Source organism: Xyrauchen texanus, chromosome 44 (genome assembly GCF_025860055.1).
Source record: "Xyrauchen texanus isolate HMW12.3.18 chromosome 44, RBS_HiC_50CHRs, whole genome shotgun sequence".
Taxonomy (NCBI): Eukaryota; Metazoa; Chordata; class Actinopteri; order Cypriniformes; family Catostomidae; genus Xyrauchen; species Xyrauchen texanus.
Window position 1 is genome coordinate 7,848,516 of NC_068319.1, and position 17,770 is coordinate 7,866,285.

The 17,770-nt window shown below is 40.5% G+C and overlaps 1 protein-coding gene across 1 annotated transcript; it reads left to right on the forward strand.

Annotated features, from left to right (window-relative positions):
- Positions 1–13,346: 13,346 nt before the first annotated feature.
- Positions 13,347–14,666, forward strand: rps25 (ribosomal protein S25). Its single transcript, XM_052117408.1, has 5 exons — positions 13,347–13,463; positions 13,761–13,853; positions 14,027–14,210; positions 14,397–14,495; positions 14,606–14,666. Exons 1-4 carry the CDS (start codon positions 13,461–13,463, stop codon positions 14,489–14,491), a joined length of 375 nt encoding a protein of 124 aa, XP_051973368.1. The 5' UTR covers positions 13,347–13,460; the 3' UTR covers positions 14,492–14,495; positions 14,606–14,666.
- Positions 14,667–17,770: the final 3,104 nt, after the last annotated feature.

Consider the following 17,770-nt stretch of genomic DNA (forward strand, 5'->3'; position numbering starts at 1 on the left):
TGTGTTTGATTGTTACCTTTCCATGACTAATTATATGGTTTAAAGTCCTATGTAATAATACCTGAATAGTAGAAGTGTGATTTTCTCTTATTATTTCTTTAGGGAAGAAATGTATGTTATTTCTACCCCTCTCCTATGCCCGAGGAGTGAATATTTTATCTCTCTGTTTTGGTTTAAATGGCCTGATAATGTGGTGCTCTGGCTGTCTTGTGCCCAGAGAAGAACTGTCCTTCGTCAGTGTTTTGTGTGTGCGTTTGACTTTCTACCCAGGTTTTGAACCCAGGGATGCACAACAGGCCGACTCGAAGACGCCCCGTGACCATCTGCGAGGTCACTTCAGATGTAAATCTCGGGCTCGGACGACAAGTGCGCTGATTAATGTTGATAGGCCGCATAGCTGTCTATATGTTGTGACTTTATGGTCTTTTAGCCAATCAGGAGTAAAATAATGGAATGTACGTCCTTGCAAATGGTATAATTGATGTAAGATTTTGTGTAAGGTACGAGTTGGCTTTCGATCTCCTCGTGAGACTTTGCTGCTGGCTCTACCAATTTCACTGCAGACTATACTTCAGTAAATTTTTGATTCTTTAATTGAACTTCTCGACTCCTGGTCTTCTTTCTCCATATCTGGTCCGGATCATAACTGTTATACCCCTAACAGTTTGGTGGAGGATTCGGCGGGCAATCACTCCGTGGTTACATCTCTGGCAAATCAGCAAACAAGGTAGGAAGCTTTTATTAATTGTTAGGGCTGTCTGACTGGAAGAGATTTTGAAGGGGAGCGGGAGAGCTTCACTCCGACGAGGCGAGTGAAGAGTAATTTAATTATACTATTGAAAGTATAAGAAGTCGCTGAGAGAGCTGTTAAGGGTTAAAACAGCAAACAGCGCAAGTGAAGCGTGCTCTGTGGGGGGCCCAGGTGGGCATTGGTGTAGCACCACCCCGGCAGAGTGCGTCCCTGGACGGGAGGTCCAGTGGCACCGTAAACCTGCTCAATCTCTTCCACCTCAGATAGGGGTACCCGAGCTTAGTGAATCAGGCAGTTAGGGATTCAGATATTAGGTATAAAATAAAATAAAATACAATAGGGATTGTTTTGCCAGGGATGCATCAGGAGCGGTCCCAAGTAAATAAATAAATTATGACCCAAATTGGTATGGATCAGTATATGTGACCAGGATGTTTGTGAAGAATACTTTGTGGTGTATTGTGTAGAAATCCAGTATTGTTGCTGCTATAGTTAATTTATCCACGTAAAATATTTGCTGCTAAAATCTTTTCGGTAGTGATTTTCAACTGTGACCAAGAAAAATGACTGATAAAGGGAATTTTCTGAGTAGTTCTGACCAAAACGAGGAGGGCACACGCTGTAAACAGCTCTGCTCTGATGAGCTCAAATCAAAGAAATGTGCACAGCTCATTAAGAAAATGGTCAGTCAGGGGTTTGATTCTGATTGGAACGTCATGCAGCAGATTGACTGGCTGCAGAACAAAAAAGACGCTTGATAGGGCCAAATATCTATCCGTGTTTGCGTATTCATGGATTTGTAAACTGGGTGGTATACCTTTAAGCCATGAAAAGGCAATTCCAAATATGATGGACGGATGGTCTAGTTTGATTGCCCAGCGTGATAGAGTGGCAAAAATTATTGGGCAGGAAGTCGGCTGTGATCTGTGTAGTTTGAGTAAGGGTTTCGAGGCTGTTTGTGAGAAGGCAGAAAATGCTGTGAAAAATTAGACAGTTCCCAGTGCTCCCTTGGCCCCCACCTGCTCTTCTCAGACTGCTCAGGCAGCTGCTGCTTTCAGCTGCTGATCAGACTGATAATCAGAACGATGGGCCATATGCTGAGGCGCTGGATTGTTAAATGTGGCTGTTTCGCGCCCCCCACCTTATGACATTTCGGAGATTCCTGCCGTGCAAGCAAAGCAGATTAAGCAAAAACCGGGGGTCGGAAATCTTAACTTGTCCCCCAGAGAAATGTCTAAACCCATTGAGACGGCGTTCGCCACCCCAATCCGACATCAGGCTTGGGGAGGATTGAATACTGAGATGGGTGCTGGCTGGGAGGATGGTCAATGGGTCAGACTCACAGCGGCTGAGAAAAACAGTTTGCTTGCAGGGTTGGAACCTTTTAAGTTGTATAACCCAAACGAAATTCTATGGGACAGGCTAGAGGCCGTTGCTAGGCAACAGAATCTGGGGATGGCAGATATACAGTCTTTGGTTGAGGGTTTGGTTCCCACCAGCAAATTAAGGGCGGTTCAGATTGCTCCTTTCCACCCCAGAGTCCCCACAGATTGGCCTGAGTTTTGTGAAGCTTACTCAGATTACAAGTTACGAGTGAAAGATATTTTGGGTCGGGGGTCTTTTCCCTGGACCAGTGTGACACAGATTAAACAGAGGGCTGGCGAAAACCCCTTAGAATACATTGAGCGCTTTCGCATAGCCTATGAAACGTACTGTGCTGCAAACAACAACGCAGAAGATCTTGATTCTGCCATAGTGATAGAATCCGCTACAGGCGGATTGAATAAACAATACCGAGACATGTTGTTGAACAGTGCCATTGACACTGTTCAACTGCTATAATTGTGACGAGAGAGGTCACACCTCTAGAGATTGTACCAAGCCTGTTGCCAGATGCAGAAATTGTAACAGAGAGGGCCACATTGCTAGACATTGTCGTAGTGGTAAACAAAAAAATCACAGAAATGAGAAAAAGGAAGGTCCTAAAAATGATGTTTCTGTCAACAGTGATGCTCCGAAGCTTAACTCTCTGACTACAGCTGAGCTCAAAAAGCTGAGGCAGCTGATAGGGGACGAATAGGGGTCAGTGGCCTCCGGTTCATGTAATTATGCAGACACCCGCCCATTCATACATGCGTTGTTAGGAGGCCGGCAATGCCTTATTTTGATTGACACAGGCGCAACTGTATCAATTACAGATCTCGATCTTGAGATCACTTCTGAAACTTTGTATATAGAAGGTCTAAATGGCACAAATGTATATCATAAATCTGTTCCTATCCCTCTAACCATTTCTAACTCTGAAAAAGTCTATTGGACTGAATTTTGGGTAGGGAAAAATACTGTAGGGACTCTAATCGGTGTTGACATTCTGAAAGAACTTGAAGCTGATGTTTTGCTTTCTCAAGATAAGCTAGTGCTTGGCTGCAATGAAACAATTCGCTTATCTCAGAGTGGCCCCCACCATGAGCAGAGATGTGCAGTGGCTGAACCTGCTAGTCTAACTGAAACTCGCCCTGAGTGGAAGTTTATAATTTCCAAATTTCCTGATGTATGGGCAAAAGATAAATATGATTGTGGTTTAGCACAGATTCAGCCACTGAGCATCCCAGGTCCTTTGCATGAAGCCAGAAGACAATATCCTTTGAAAAATGAGACTCGAGGGGGAGCTGACACTGTTGTATATGAACTATGCAAACGGAGGATTGTGATTCCCTGCTCCTCTCCCACTAACTCTCCCATGTGGCCTGTCAAAAAGCCAGATGGGAGCTGGCGTTTGACCATTGATTACACTTCTCTGAATTCAGTGTCTGAGAAAATGCACCCTCTGGTGGCCAACCCCGCAACTATCGTACACGAGATAGGATCTGAACATTGTCTTTTTACTGCTTTAGACATTTCTAACGGTTTTTGGACTTGTCCCCTAGCCAAGGAGGACCAAGGCAGATTTGCTTTCACCAGCAGGGGTCGCCAATGGACATGGAGTCGTTTGCCACAAGGTTTCTGCAACTCACCCACACTGTTTCATCAGGTACTAGCATCCTTCATCGATCCGGTAAGAAAACAAATTGAATATGACGGATCTGTTGTCCTACAATATGTGGATGACATTTTAATTGCTAGTCCAACCAAGTTCAAACATTTGACTGCTGTACAGACTGTTTTGAATGCCCTCCAAAACGGGGGATTCAAAGTGAACTTGAAGAAAGAAAAATGTGGATAAATATTGACATTGAAACTGCTATCAACCCTGCCTCCTTACTTCCAGAAGAAGGAACTGCACACAACTGTGCCCGACTGATCGAGATGGACAGCCAGAGCCCTCTTCAATCTGAACCACTTTCTGATGCCATGAAGTTGTTCGTGGATGGTTCCAGCTTTCATGAACAGGGAAAACGATTCACTGGCTGGGCTGTTGTAAATGAACATGGTGAAACTGTTGACTGTGGTTCTCTTTCAGGAGGAGGGGCTCAAGTGGCCGAGCTGGTCGCATTGACACGAGCATTGCAGTATGGCCAGGGAAACGAGTCAATGTTTACACTGACAGCCGTTATGCATATGGTGCTGTTCATGACTTCGGCCCTGTGTGGAGACGCAGAGGATTTCTAACCACTGCCGGTCTGCCGATCTCTCATCAACAGCAGGTAAAAGAACTTATGAATGCCTGTGATCTTCCTGCAACAGGAGCAGTTATCAAAGTCACTGGACATGCAACGGACAATTCTCCTGAGGCCACAGGAAACCGAGCTGCTGACACAGCTGCCAGAGAGGCTGCAACACAGACTGAGACTTGCGTGAGTGTTATGGCTCTTGCTCCTCAGGAGAGTGAGACCCCCAGAGACCTTTTTAAACTCTATGATGAGGATGACCCTGAAGAGATAGAACAATGGACAAAATTAGGAGCTCAGAAAAATGCAGAAGGACTGTGGAAATTTAATGAGCGTTTTGTTTGTCCTGTTTCTGCTAGAACTGAACTAATGTCTTTGTATCATGGTTTGGCACATGCAGGTCCTGAAAAACTACATGCAATGATTTCCAAAACCTGGTGGTGGCCCCGACTGAGGGCTTCTTGCAATGATTTTTGTAAGAGATGTCTAGTATGCCTTAAGGTTAATTCTTCCTCTAAGCTGAAAATTCCCTTAGGACATGCCCCTCGACCTCAAGGGCCGTGGACACACCTCCAAATTGATTTCATAGGTCCACTGCCCCCTAGTGGAGGTTTTACATACATTCTAATGATTGTTGATCTGTTTTCCAGATGGGTTGAGGCATTTCCACTGAGAAACTGCACCGCAGATGCAACCGCCAAGATTATGTTGAATGAAGTTTTCCCAAGATGGGATTTGCCCTTACAAATTGATTCAGATCAGGGTACACATTTTACTGGGAATGTGATGAAAAATGTCATGAAATTGATGGGGGTGAGGCAACACTGTCACATTCCATTTAGGCCCCAATCTAGCAGATCTATTGAACGCACTAATCGTACGCTTAAAACTTCATTGAGAAAGAGATTGTTGGAGTGGGGGAAAGGGTGGCATGCGGCTGTCCCAGCGATTTTGTTAAGCATGAGAGCCAGCCCTAACAAGACTACACAGCTCAGCCCTTTTGAGGTAATGACAGGTCGCTACATGCGGCTGCCCTGGGATGCCCCCTTGCAACATGAGGGACCATCCGGGCCTTTGAAAGACGCTTTACAAAATTATCTGAAAGCTTTGGATGACAGTCTGCGAGACACACGGGTTAGTGTTAGCACACCGACAAGCAGATTGAGATAATGTTGAGCAAAAAGACATGCCTGCTTTGCCTGAAATAGGTGACAATGTAATGTTACAGCGGAGATAGTTTCCCCTTAGGTCCGAAATTTGATGGGCCTTATCAGGTGGTATTGACCACTAACACCTCTGTTCTACTGGACAGGGGGTTTTGGGTACCGTGATGGAGACATTGGTCACAGGTGAAACCACTTGAAAAGTGTAACAACTTACTACCTCGGATCATTAAATGTCTGTCGTGTATGTTAAAATTCCAGAATTCTAGAACAAATGTTTTATCATTACAGATGGCTGAATCCGACGACATACTGAAGCTGCTAATTCTTCAAGAAGAAGTGCGTAGTGAGAGACGACTGAAAGTGAAACGAGCTTTCATCTGATTGGTACTTCCGCTCTCGTTGGTATTTTTAATTCTGATCGCTTTATCATTTTTGATGTGGATTCAAATTTCAATTTGGACAGGGAGATTCCATGCGTTTTCAACTCATTGGGATTGTGAGGAGATCGATAACCGTACATCATGGGTACAATACCATGTCTAAATTCAACTGAGGGTCTAAATTTAATTCCGACCATGTACCAAAAGGTAAATGATCGTTGTTATCGTCTGGACGGAAATGAGACAGTGACCTATTGGCTTGGTCACTCCCCAAATTATCCCGATACTACCCTCATTATGCAAAAAGGTCGTTGGATGAGGAGTGGAGGCGTTGACCTGTTTGAAGGAGATTTCAGTTCAATGAGCTGGATCCCTGACCACATAGCTTGTGAAAACATGAGTACATGCTCTATACGAATGGATATGGTTAATCGATATTTGTTAAAATCTAGAAAAGGTGAGAGTAGAGCAGAACGAAGGAGGCGTCAGGTAGCAGATGTGAATGACTCCCACATGATTTTAGGTGGAAAAGCAGTGAAACTTCCGTTATACCCAAGTGCTCCTGATCCTCGCCACATCATGTCATACTATCTTCCCAAAGCTAAGAATGAACTTGGTTACAACAAAGTCGTTAAAGATGTAGCCCAAAGCTATATATATACAGCAATATTGTGATTAGAGAAGAACCGGGGTCTGATGAGTATCAAACAGCAATAAATGATAAGGATTTGATGAGATGGGGAGTGTTAGTCCCAACTAAATGCCACATGATCCGATGGGACACTAATAGGGCTTACGGTGCAGTCTGTGATAGGTTAGGACGGATATATAAAACTGACAGGGACAAGTTCGATCTGAATGGCAGTAAAAATGGTTTGCCTGTTATTAATGCTTTGTCCCTGTCTTGGCCCAGGTACACTAGATTCGATGACCCTTGGAAGGAGACTGCACATGTTGAGCGTTGTTTAGGTAAAGAAATTCAACAGTGGTTTGTTAAGATGTTTCCTCCTGGAGATGTTGATAAATGTAGAGAAATTTCTGAGAAGCTCACCGGTGTGAAGATGATGGAGATACCCTGGGAGGTGTGTAATGCTTCTTTTGTTAAGTCAGGTTACACTTGGGCTAGTTTTTCTGATGTGTTGCACCAGTATGAGTTTGCTAGGAACCTTGCTAACAGAACTGTTTTCAACATGGATCACTTGCATGATTACCTTGAAGATAAATGTTATAATCCTACATCGATGGCTTATAATGTGACACCATGGATGCACTTGCAAGTGTTTAAACTGAATATTGAAATGATGTACACTCGAGCAAAGACTAGTCTGGTACCTTTAAAGTATGAGGAGCTGTTGTGGGACAATTATAAATCATTCCAGGTGAAGATGTGGCCTCAGTTGTCCGATGTAGCTATTGGAGATGAGTGGTTTGACAGGGCAAAACAATTTAGACAATTTCTGAGTCCAATTCCTTCAGTACAGGAAATCAGAGATCTAGAGTCTAAAACTCCATCAGAGGACTGTGCTAAACACAGGTTGACACACCCCATGGGTCCTGCATGGCGTCCAGTTGATAAGAGTAAGAAAGCTAACGAAGCAGAGCTGTCTCTTTGTGTTGCAGAGTTGAAGCAGAAGACTGAATATTTTCCTCGGTTGAAGGCGCAAACAGCTCGGCAGAAATTTATCACTGCATTTCTGGAACAGATAAAAACTAATGATCCATTTGCAGGTTATGAGTATTTGAATTCTGTATGGCTTAAATCTAAGGGCACTCCATGGTATACTGATTCGAACCTCCGCCTACTATAGCAGTAGCATTGGTTTTGGCTTTTTCGGTAGGAGCAATATTTACTGACATGACGGAAACAGTGGAGGAATATGTGGAGGAAGCTTGGGAGGAGTTTGTGGCTAGCGTCAGAGGATTTGGTCATGGGAGCTGTTAAATATGTGTTATATGCTTTTGGAGCTCTTTTGGGAGTGGGTGTCCTCTGTCTGTGTGTGTGGATGTGTGTTCGTTTCTGTTTTTCTTATGTATGCAGGTCTGCTTGCAGTAACTTGAACCCTTCCGAGGAGGAGAACCAACTGAGAAAACTGACGACACGCTTGAAAGAGAAACTTAAGAAGGATAACATCCATGCCCTGTTGTGAGTGGAAAGTGGGAGAGCCTTCGCGTGGGGACTGGGAATTTTTAGTATCCAGCATGTCCACGAATGAGGCTGAAGAGACAAGTGTGACCCGTCAGGGAAGCATGCGTTACCACTCCACCTTCCGTAGTGACCTCACTTGGTAGACCAGACGTGGCGTATTGGAACCCACATTGGTCTAAAACGGGGACTGAAGGGTGAGGGTCAAAATCCCTTGTCTCTTCAGATATATCAATACATATATATATATATATATATATATATATATATATATATATATATATATATATATATATATATCCTTTTATATCAATATCTATCTGTATTCTGTTGCTTAACCTCTTTAATAAAGTGATGAATTAACTATATGCATGATCACATAAACAATTCTATTTTCTTATGCATAACTAAAATATACTTTGAATCATATGTGTGTTGAATGCTAACTAGTCTCTTTTAGGAACATTCCAGAGTCTTTCTCTCTGTCCTGCACGTAGGCTGAAGGTCTTTTGGGGATAAGCTTATCTGTGATGCTCTCCAGCCTCTCAAGGGAGAATGCGTTAAACATAGGTTCCAGATGTATTCTGTGTTTGATTGTTACCTTTCCATGACTAATTATATGGTTTAAAGTCCTATGTAATAATACCTGAATAGCAGAAGTGTGATTTTCTCTTATTATTTCTTTAGGGAAGAAATGTATGTTATTTCTACCCCTCTCCTCTGCCCGAGACATGGACTCAAGGACTTGCATTTGGAATATGTGACCAGATCGGCTTTTGTTAATCCATTCATCCATTCTCTCTTTTCCTTCTCTTTTTTTTTATTGTTTTATTGCATGCTCTATACGAATGGATATGGTTAATCGATATTTGCTAAAATCTAGAAAAGGTGAGAGTAGAGCAGAACGAAGGAGGCGTCAGGTAGCAGATGTGAATGACTCCCACATGATTTTAGGTGGAAAAGCAGTGAAACTTCCGTTATACCCAAGTGCTCCTGATCCTCGCCACATCATGTCATACTATCTTCCCAAAGCTAAGAATGAACTTGGTTACAACAAAGTCGTTAAAGATGTAGCCCAAAGCTATATATACAGCAATATTGTGATTAGAGAAGAACCGGGGTCTGATGAGTATCAAACAGCAATAAATGATAAGGATTTGATGAGATGGGGATTGTTAGTCCCAACTAAATGCCACATGATCCGATGGGACACTAATAGGGCTTACGGTGCAGTCTGTGATAGGTTAGGACGGATATATAAAACTGACAGGGACAAGTTCGATCTGAATGGCAGTAAAAATGGTTTGCCTGTTATTAATGCTTTGTCCCTGTCTTGGCCCAGGTACACTAGATTCGATGACCCTTGGAAGGAGACTGCACATGTTGAGCGTTGTTTAGGTAAAGAAATTCAACAGTGGTTTGTTAAGATGTTTCCTCCTGGAGATGTTGATAAATGTAGAGAAATTTCTGAGAAGCTCACTGGTGTGAAGATGATGGAGATACCCTGGGAGGTGTGTAATGCTTCTTTTGTTAAGTCAGGTTACACTTGGGCTAGTTTATCTGATGTGTTGCACCAGTATGAGTTTGCTAGGAACCTTGCTAACAGAACTGTTTTCAACATGGATCACTTGCATGATTACCTTGAAGATAAATGTTATAATCCTACATCGATGGCTTATAATGTGACACCATGGATGCACTTGCAAGTGTTTAAACTGAATATTGAAATGATGTACACTTGAGCAAAGACTAGTCTGGTACCTTTAAAGTATGAGGAGCTGTTGTGGGACAATTATAAATCATTCCAGGTGAGGATGTGGCCTCAGTTGTCCGATGTAGCTATTGGAGATGAGTGGTTTGACAGGGCAAAACAATTTAGACAATTTCTGATTCCAATTCCTTCAGTACAGGAAATCAAAGATCTAGAGTCTAAGACTCCATCAGAGGACTGTGCTAAACACAGGTTGACACACCCCATGGGTCCTGCATGGCGTCCAGTTGATAAGAGTAAGAAAGCTAATGAAGCAGAGCTGTCTCTTTGTGTTGCAGAGTTGAAGCAGAAGACTGAATATTTTCCTCGGTTGAAGGCGCAAACAGCTCGGCAGAAATTTATCACTGCATTTCTGGAACAGATAAAAACTAATGATCCATTTGCAGGTTATGAGTATTTGAATTCTGTATGGCTTAAATCTAAGGGCACTCCATGGTATACTGATTCGAACCTCCGTCTGCTATAGCAGTAGCATTGGTTTTGGCTTTTTCGGTAGGAGCAATATTTACTGACATGACGGAAACAGTGGAGGAATATGTGGAGGAAGCTTGGGAGGAGTTTGTGGCTGCGTCAGAGGATTTGGTCATGGGAGCTGTTAAATATGTGTTATATGCTTTTGGAGCTCTTTTGGGAGTGGGTGTCCTTTGTCTGTGTGTGTGGATGTGTGTTCGTTTCTGTTTTTCTTATGTATGCAGGTCTGCTTGCAGTAACTTGAACCCTTCCGAGGAGGAGAACCGACTGAGAAAACTGACGACACGCTTGACAGAGAAACTTAAGAAGGATAACATCCATGCCCTGTTGTGAGTGGAAGGTGGGAGAGCCTTCGCGTGGGGACTGGGAATTTTTAGTATCCAGCATGTCCGCAATGAGGCTGAAGAGACAAGTGTGACCCGTCAGGGAAGCATGCGTTACCACTCCACCTTCCGTAGTGACCTCACTTGGTAGACCAGGCGTGGCGGTATTGGACCCCACATTGGTCTAAAACGGGGACTGAAGGGTGAGGGTCAAAATCCCTTGTATCTTCAGATATATCAATACATATATATATATATATATATATATATATCCTTTTATATCAATATCTATCTGTATTCTGTTGCTTAACTTCTTTAATAAAGTGATGAATTAACTATATGCATGATCACATAATCAATTCTATTTTCTTATGCATAACTGAAATATACTTTGAATCATATGTGTGTTGAATGCTAACTAGTCTCTTTTAGGAACATTCCAGAGTCTTTCTGTCTGTCCTGCACGTAGGCTGAAGGTCTTTTGGGGATAAGCTTATCTGTGATGCTTTCCAGCCTCTTAAGGGAGAATGCGTTAAACATAGGTTCCAGATGTATTCTGTGTTTGATTGTTACCTTTCCATGACTAATTATATGGTTTAAAGTCCTATGTAATAATACCTGAATAGTAGAAGTGTGATTTTCTCTTATTATTTCTTTAGGGAAGAAATGTATGTTATTTCTACCCCTCTCCTATGCCCGAGGAGTGAATATTTTATCTCTCTGTTTTGGTTTAAATGGCCTGATAACGTTGTGCTCTGGCTCTCTTGTGCCCAGAGAAGAACTGTCGTTCGTCAGTGTTTTGTGTGTGCGTTTGACCTTCTACCCAGGTTTTGAACCCAGGGATGCACACCAGGCCGACTCGAAGACGCCCCGCGACCATCTGCGAGGTCACTTCAGATGTAAATCTCGGGCTCGGACGACAAGTGTGCTGATTAATGTTGATAGGCCGCATAGCTGTCTATATGTTGTGACTTTATGGTCTTTTAGCCAATCAGGAGTAAAATAATGGAATGTACGTCCTTGCAAATGGTATAATTGATGTAAGATTTTGTGTAAGGTACGAGTTGGCTTTCGATCTCCTCGTGAGACTTTGCCGCTGGCTCTACCAATTTCACTGCAGACTACTTCAGTAAATTTTTGATTCTTTAATTGAACTTCTTGACTCCCGGTCTTCTTTCTCCATATCTGGTCCGGATCATAACTGTTATACCCCTAACAGTTTCTTAGTGTGTAATAACTTGAATTATGTCACATGAATGTTAATGCTACTTCAACATGGAGGTTTCGATTAAATCATGAATTTAAATGTCACTAATTAGGTGTCCCTCTTTGTTATTTGCATAACAGCTTTTCTAGATCGTACACACTATTACTTACAAATAAACCATTTAGAACTTTATAACTCTGTTCAAATGACACTGTTATCATTCCAAGGAATTTCAATTTTAAATATGTGTCTACTTGGGACAAGAAATTTCATGCACTCAGCTTCATGCTTTATGATGTATAAAGGTGTGAAAAAATGTGTGCACATTAAAGTTTGCTTATCTGTAACATGAGAATCGTTTTTAACACAATTATTTCTTATTTTTATTTTGTGCATGAACTTTTTTAAAGAGTTTTAATATTTTTACATGACTGTTGTGTTTAATTGGCAGGTACTGTGAAATACTAGATTTAAGAAGCTCTCCATTTAAACTTAAATAGCTCAGTCAGCGCATGCCATATCAAGTCTTTTTATATAACTCTCAAAGTAGAACAAGCAAATTATGTAGGTGACCACTGCTAGACTTTCTGGGTGGCAACCTGTCATCTGTATCGATGTGTGTCAATATTTATTTCTTGAATGTCTTGGAATATTAAGATTTGGTCCTGTGGTGTGGCATGTAATATTTTATGCTGTCGTGGAATTTTAATTGCATGAATAATACTTTTTTTTAAGAATATTAAACTTTTTTTTTTCAAATAGTTTTAGGTCGAGTATCAACATTTCACATTGCAGGACATATTAATTTCCTCAAAGTTTTTCATGTCGGCTACTCATATGTATCTCTCTCTCAAAGCTGTGACCCGTAACCTTGCATATGAATGAAAGGCAGCTGGTTTCAACTAATGTTAAAGAGTAGTTTTAGCCATGTTAGACATATCTTAATAAAGATCCAACCACAGTGTTCTTGCGATCACACTATTCACACGTGCTGTTTTTACACAGTTTTACAGACAAACGTCTGTCTATTTCTAGAACTCATGCTAATTATTCATTTTTTTTTTTACATTAAAGCATGACATGATGTACAGTAAATCATGCATATCTGATTACTATAATGTAATTTACTCATTTAAGCCATTTTTTATTTTCTGTCCTTAGAAAAACCTATTTAATAATTTGTAATTAAATCTATTATTAACCATTTTTAATCTCCTATTGTTTTCTTATTCTACTTGCATCCTAAATAATAATAATAATAATAAAAAAATATTTATTAGCCTGAATACTAATAGAAATGTACATTCTAGATGTAATTCTAAAATGTCTTAAGTCTTACATATCATTTTAAATAGGTATCCTAATTTTGTATATATACATGTATACAAACATTATTTATTATTCTACATTTAGAATAATGCATTATTTTAGTTATACGCAGTACATTTTGACCTCTGTAACTTTTAAAAATGAATGTGCTTTCTTAAAAATGACACAAACTCGCTCCTGTCCTGCAGGGTGTAGGCGCGAGCTGCAGGGCGCCACGACCGCTCGCACTTCTCACGTCGAATCGCACGCGGACAAAGCGGAACTGCGCGTGCGTCACTTTCTTTCTCTTCCGCAGCTCGCAAAGGCTCAGCATGGTGAGTGCTCGAGCAACTCCTTCACGTTAGAAAATATCAGTTTTTACCCTGGCCTAACGCTTTAATGCCGAACTATAACTACAATATACTGTGTATTAAAGCATAAACAATAACATAATCTATCTTAAGTGGGTCATTTTAACCCGTATGTGTGATTATTTTGTGTGGTGTGTTTCCGTGCCGAACGCACGTTGTTCGCGAGGCCTGAATACACGCACTCCGTAGTGGCACGCGCTTATTAAAATAAATTTGTGTTTTATCCGCGTTGTCTGAAATGTGTTCGCTTTGATTCTATAGCCGCCCAAGGATAGTAAGCAGAAGAAGGATACGGGCAAGTCCAAAAAGGACAAAGATCCCGTCAACAAATCCGGAGGCAAGGCGAAGAAGAAGGTAAAATGCAGACAAATGCTGATATTTACACTAAATTACATCCTTCAAAAAAAAACTGGAAATGTTGTCAGCCGCGTTTAAAGCTGTTGACTGATTCGTGCACATGTTACTGTGCAGTTGCATGTAAAGGCTTGAGGTGGACTTTAACTTTTGCCTTCCTTGGTCCCGAGCAGAAGTGGTCCAAAGGAAAGGTTAGGGACAAGCTTAACAACTTGGTCCTCTTCGATAAGGCCACTTATGACAAACTGTACAAAGAAGTTCCCAACTACAAGCTCATCACACCCGCTGTGGTATCTGAGAGGCTGAAGATCAGGGGCTCATTGGCTAGGGCTGCCCTCCAGGAGCTGCTCAGCAAAGGTGATGATCAGATGTTGTGACTACAAACATAATTAGTAGAATACATTTTTACATGTACAATGGTGTTTAGATTTGACTATAGACAACTTCATGTATGGGAATCGAGACTATTCATCACAATCGGTCAGCTGTGTATTATGGTGTATGAAGGACAGTTGGAATTAAAGGCGTTTTTTTGCTTTTCAGGTCTGATCAAGCTGGTGTCTAAACACAGAGCTCAGATCATCTATACCCGCAACACCAAGGGCACAGATGAGGTCGCTCCAGAGAAAGAAGCATAACATGGTAATTATAAACTTAATATGTTTTCATATTAACTGCATCTTTCAATATAAATGTTTTTATCATCTACCTGACTCTAATGTGATTTTTTTTCTTTTTTCTCCCCTGACCAGATTCCATCCTGGCTTGAGTTATGGTCTTTTGTATAGGTAAATAAATAAAAAATTGAACTTTTGTTTGTGCATTTCTTCTACTTCAAAAGAAGTTCATATGCATCTTGTGTTCAAAGTGTACACATTTTATTTGAGCTGATCATCTGTGAGCTTTCAAAGGGGAAGAATTTCCATGTTCAGAAGTTTTTTTTACTCAATTTGTACAAATTTACCATATAGAATGCATCTTAACGTCTAAATGTGAACATTTTTAATGTTTTGGAATGGTTTTCTATTTAACTGACTTAAATCTTAATGAAAATCGCCATCTACTTTCTGCTAGTCCCAGTGTTCTTTTCACACTTTAAAGGAATAGTTCTCTCAAAAATAGAAATTCTCAGTTAATTGCCCTCATGCCATCCCAGATTTATTTTTAGAATATTTCAGTTCTAGGTCCTCACATTGCAAGTACCAATATTTTGAAGCACAAAGGCAGCAGAAAACCTACAAAGTTCAAATATATTTCTTAATTTTCATTTGTGCACACAGAAGGTCATACAAATATGGGGTGGCATGTTGGTAATTATGACAGTTGTATAAAGTATGCATTTGTCATACTGGAGTATAAGATACCTTCATGCAAATTGACTCAAGTAAAAGTAGCTCCTGAGAAAATGACTTAAGTATTAAAGTAATCAATATTACATTGCATAAATTATGGAACAGTTCATTAAACCCATGGCAACCTTTGGTGGTGCTTAACATTTACTCACCCTCATGCCATTCCAGATGTGTATGACTTTCATCTGCAGAACACATACAACGATTTTTAGAAGAATATTTCAGCTCTATAGGTCAATTCAATGCAAGTGAATCGTGGACAGAAATTCAGAGCTACAAAAAGCACATTAGGGGAGCATAAAGTTATCCATACTACTACTACAGTGGTTAAATCCATGTCTTAAGAAGCAATTCAGTTGGTTTTGGGTGAGAAACCAAATTGTAACACATTTCTACTGTATATCTTGCCATTGCAAGTAGGGCTGGGATAAACGATTATTTTTTAAACGATTAATCTAGCGATTATTTTTTCGATGCATCGATTAATCTAACGATTCATTTTTCCAGTCCGATTCGATTTGGATTATCTCCCCATTAATTGACTAATAGCAATTTATACATGTTTATTTACATATCTCAATGAAAAAAATGCAATATATGTTTATTGCTCTTAAAATTCCAAAATAAAAGACTGTACAAGTGCAAAGTAATGCATTCTTAGTCAGAGGTAGCATTCAATAAAACCTTGAAGCCTTGAAAACACATAGGCCTAGCTTACTGAAAAAAGTGCATCTTGTAATTCTTCTTTCAGATTAACAACTTGATGTCTAGCATTCAATAAAAAAATTAAAAGGTCGCCCAAAATACTTGTTTAGAGCAATTGAAAGAATACAGTAACCAATGTAAACTTGAGGGCTTTAAGCTAATACAGAAGTGCTTTTCCAACAAAAAAATAAATAAAAATTAACAGCGACAGTGGGAGCCAGCAGCCTGTCATGGCGTCCTTCCTGAACCAACAGAATTGAACATTTATGTTGAAAAAACATAGTCCTAGCTTACTGAAAAAAGTGCATCTTTTAAGTCTTCATTCACATAAAAATAACAACAACAACATAGTAATATACTCTGCCACTCACCTTTTTCATAAACTCAAAAATAAAATTCAAGTAAAAGTATACAAGAGCAAAATAATGCATTCTGATGTCTAGCATTCAATAAAAAAATAAAAAGGTCTCCCAGCCACCCTTTCTTAGAGCTATTGAAAGAATACAGTAACTATTGTAAATTTGGGGGCTTTAAGCTAATACAGAAAGTGCTTTTCCAACAAAAAATAAATAATGAAAATAAACATTCAGAATTCAACATTTATGTTGAACATACTGAAAAAAAGCATCTTCATTCACATGCAAATAACAACTTACACTCTGACATTTTCCTTTCACCTTAAGAATAGCGCGCGCGCGTGCGTGAGCGGCGCCTCTTCAGGTGCTGGTGCATTGCCGTGGTGCTAGAATGGAAGGCCATCTCCATTTTGCAAAGACGACATATCACGGAATTGTTTCCTTTAATGTAAAATAATTCCCATACTTTAGAGGAACGAGTGCCTTGCACTTCTGATAGTCTGAGGAGCCACTCGTGTTGCTACTACTCTCCGGCGCCGCCATCTTTGTTTTGGGTCCGACGAATCGACGCGCATATTTTGCGTCGACGCGTTGTCCCAGCCCTAATTGCAAGCTCTAGGCAAGATTATTTCAAGCTTGATTTTACTTGTGCTTAATGCATGCCCAGAACCATAGATGGCACTCTAGGAAGTGTAATTGATCTTGAAATCCTGATCACCAAGGAGACTTATAAAGTCAAGTTTTGTAGTCAAAAAAGGAGTTGTATTCTGGTCTATTCTCACCCAAAACCAACTAGATCAGTTCAGAAAACATTGTTGAAACCGCTGGATTCTTCTGGTTTACTTTTATGCTGCATTGTGATTTTTGGAGCTTCAAAGGTCTGGCCACCATTCACTTACATTGAATTGAACTACATAACAGCAATATTCTTTCAAAGATCTGTTTTGTGACTTAATTTCCCCCAGCAGAACACAAACATCTTGGATTGAATGAGGGTGAGAAAATTGTGAGAATTTTTATTTTTAAATAAACTCCCTTTAATGTGTTCAAGTCACATAATATTAATAATATTTATGGGATGAGTGTAAATGAACACCACAGTCCATAAAAATTGGAACATTGAAGGGGGGAGTTGAGTCATATTAGTGACCAGAACAGAGACTTGTGGGGGTGGGCTCTTAATTTTGGCCAATAGGCAACCACCCAGAACACCCTGGCAACTGCATAGTAATGTGCTGACACACAATTTAAACAAGTTAACAACAGCATAGCAACAACCTGACAACCACCTAGAATACACTGTCAACTGCAGAGCAATGTGCGAAAAACCACAGCAACAGCACAGTAGCAACCTGGCAACCACATACTGGAGCAATGTGCCGAAACACAGCAAAGATCACCTTGACAACTGCATTGCATGCCCTAGTAACCATCCAGAAAACCCTAGTCACAACATATTTTAGCATGAATGTGCTACAAAGCAAATATAACCACCAGTAAAAAA

What these genes read in the sequence shown, in the direction of transcription:
- rps25 (XM_052117408.1), top strand. An exon ending in GAGGCAAGGCGAAGAAGAAG is followed by an intron (nt 13,854 to 14,026) that starts GTAAAATGCAGA and finishes GGTCCCGAGCAG; the next exon opens with AAGTGGTCCAAAGGAAAGGT. An exon ending in CCAGGAGCTGCTCAGCAAAG is followed by an intron (nt 14,211 to 14,396) that starts GTGATGATCAGA and finishes TTTGCTTTTCAG; the next exon opens with GTCTGATCAAGCTGGTGTCT.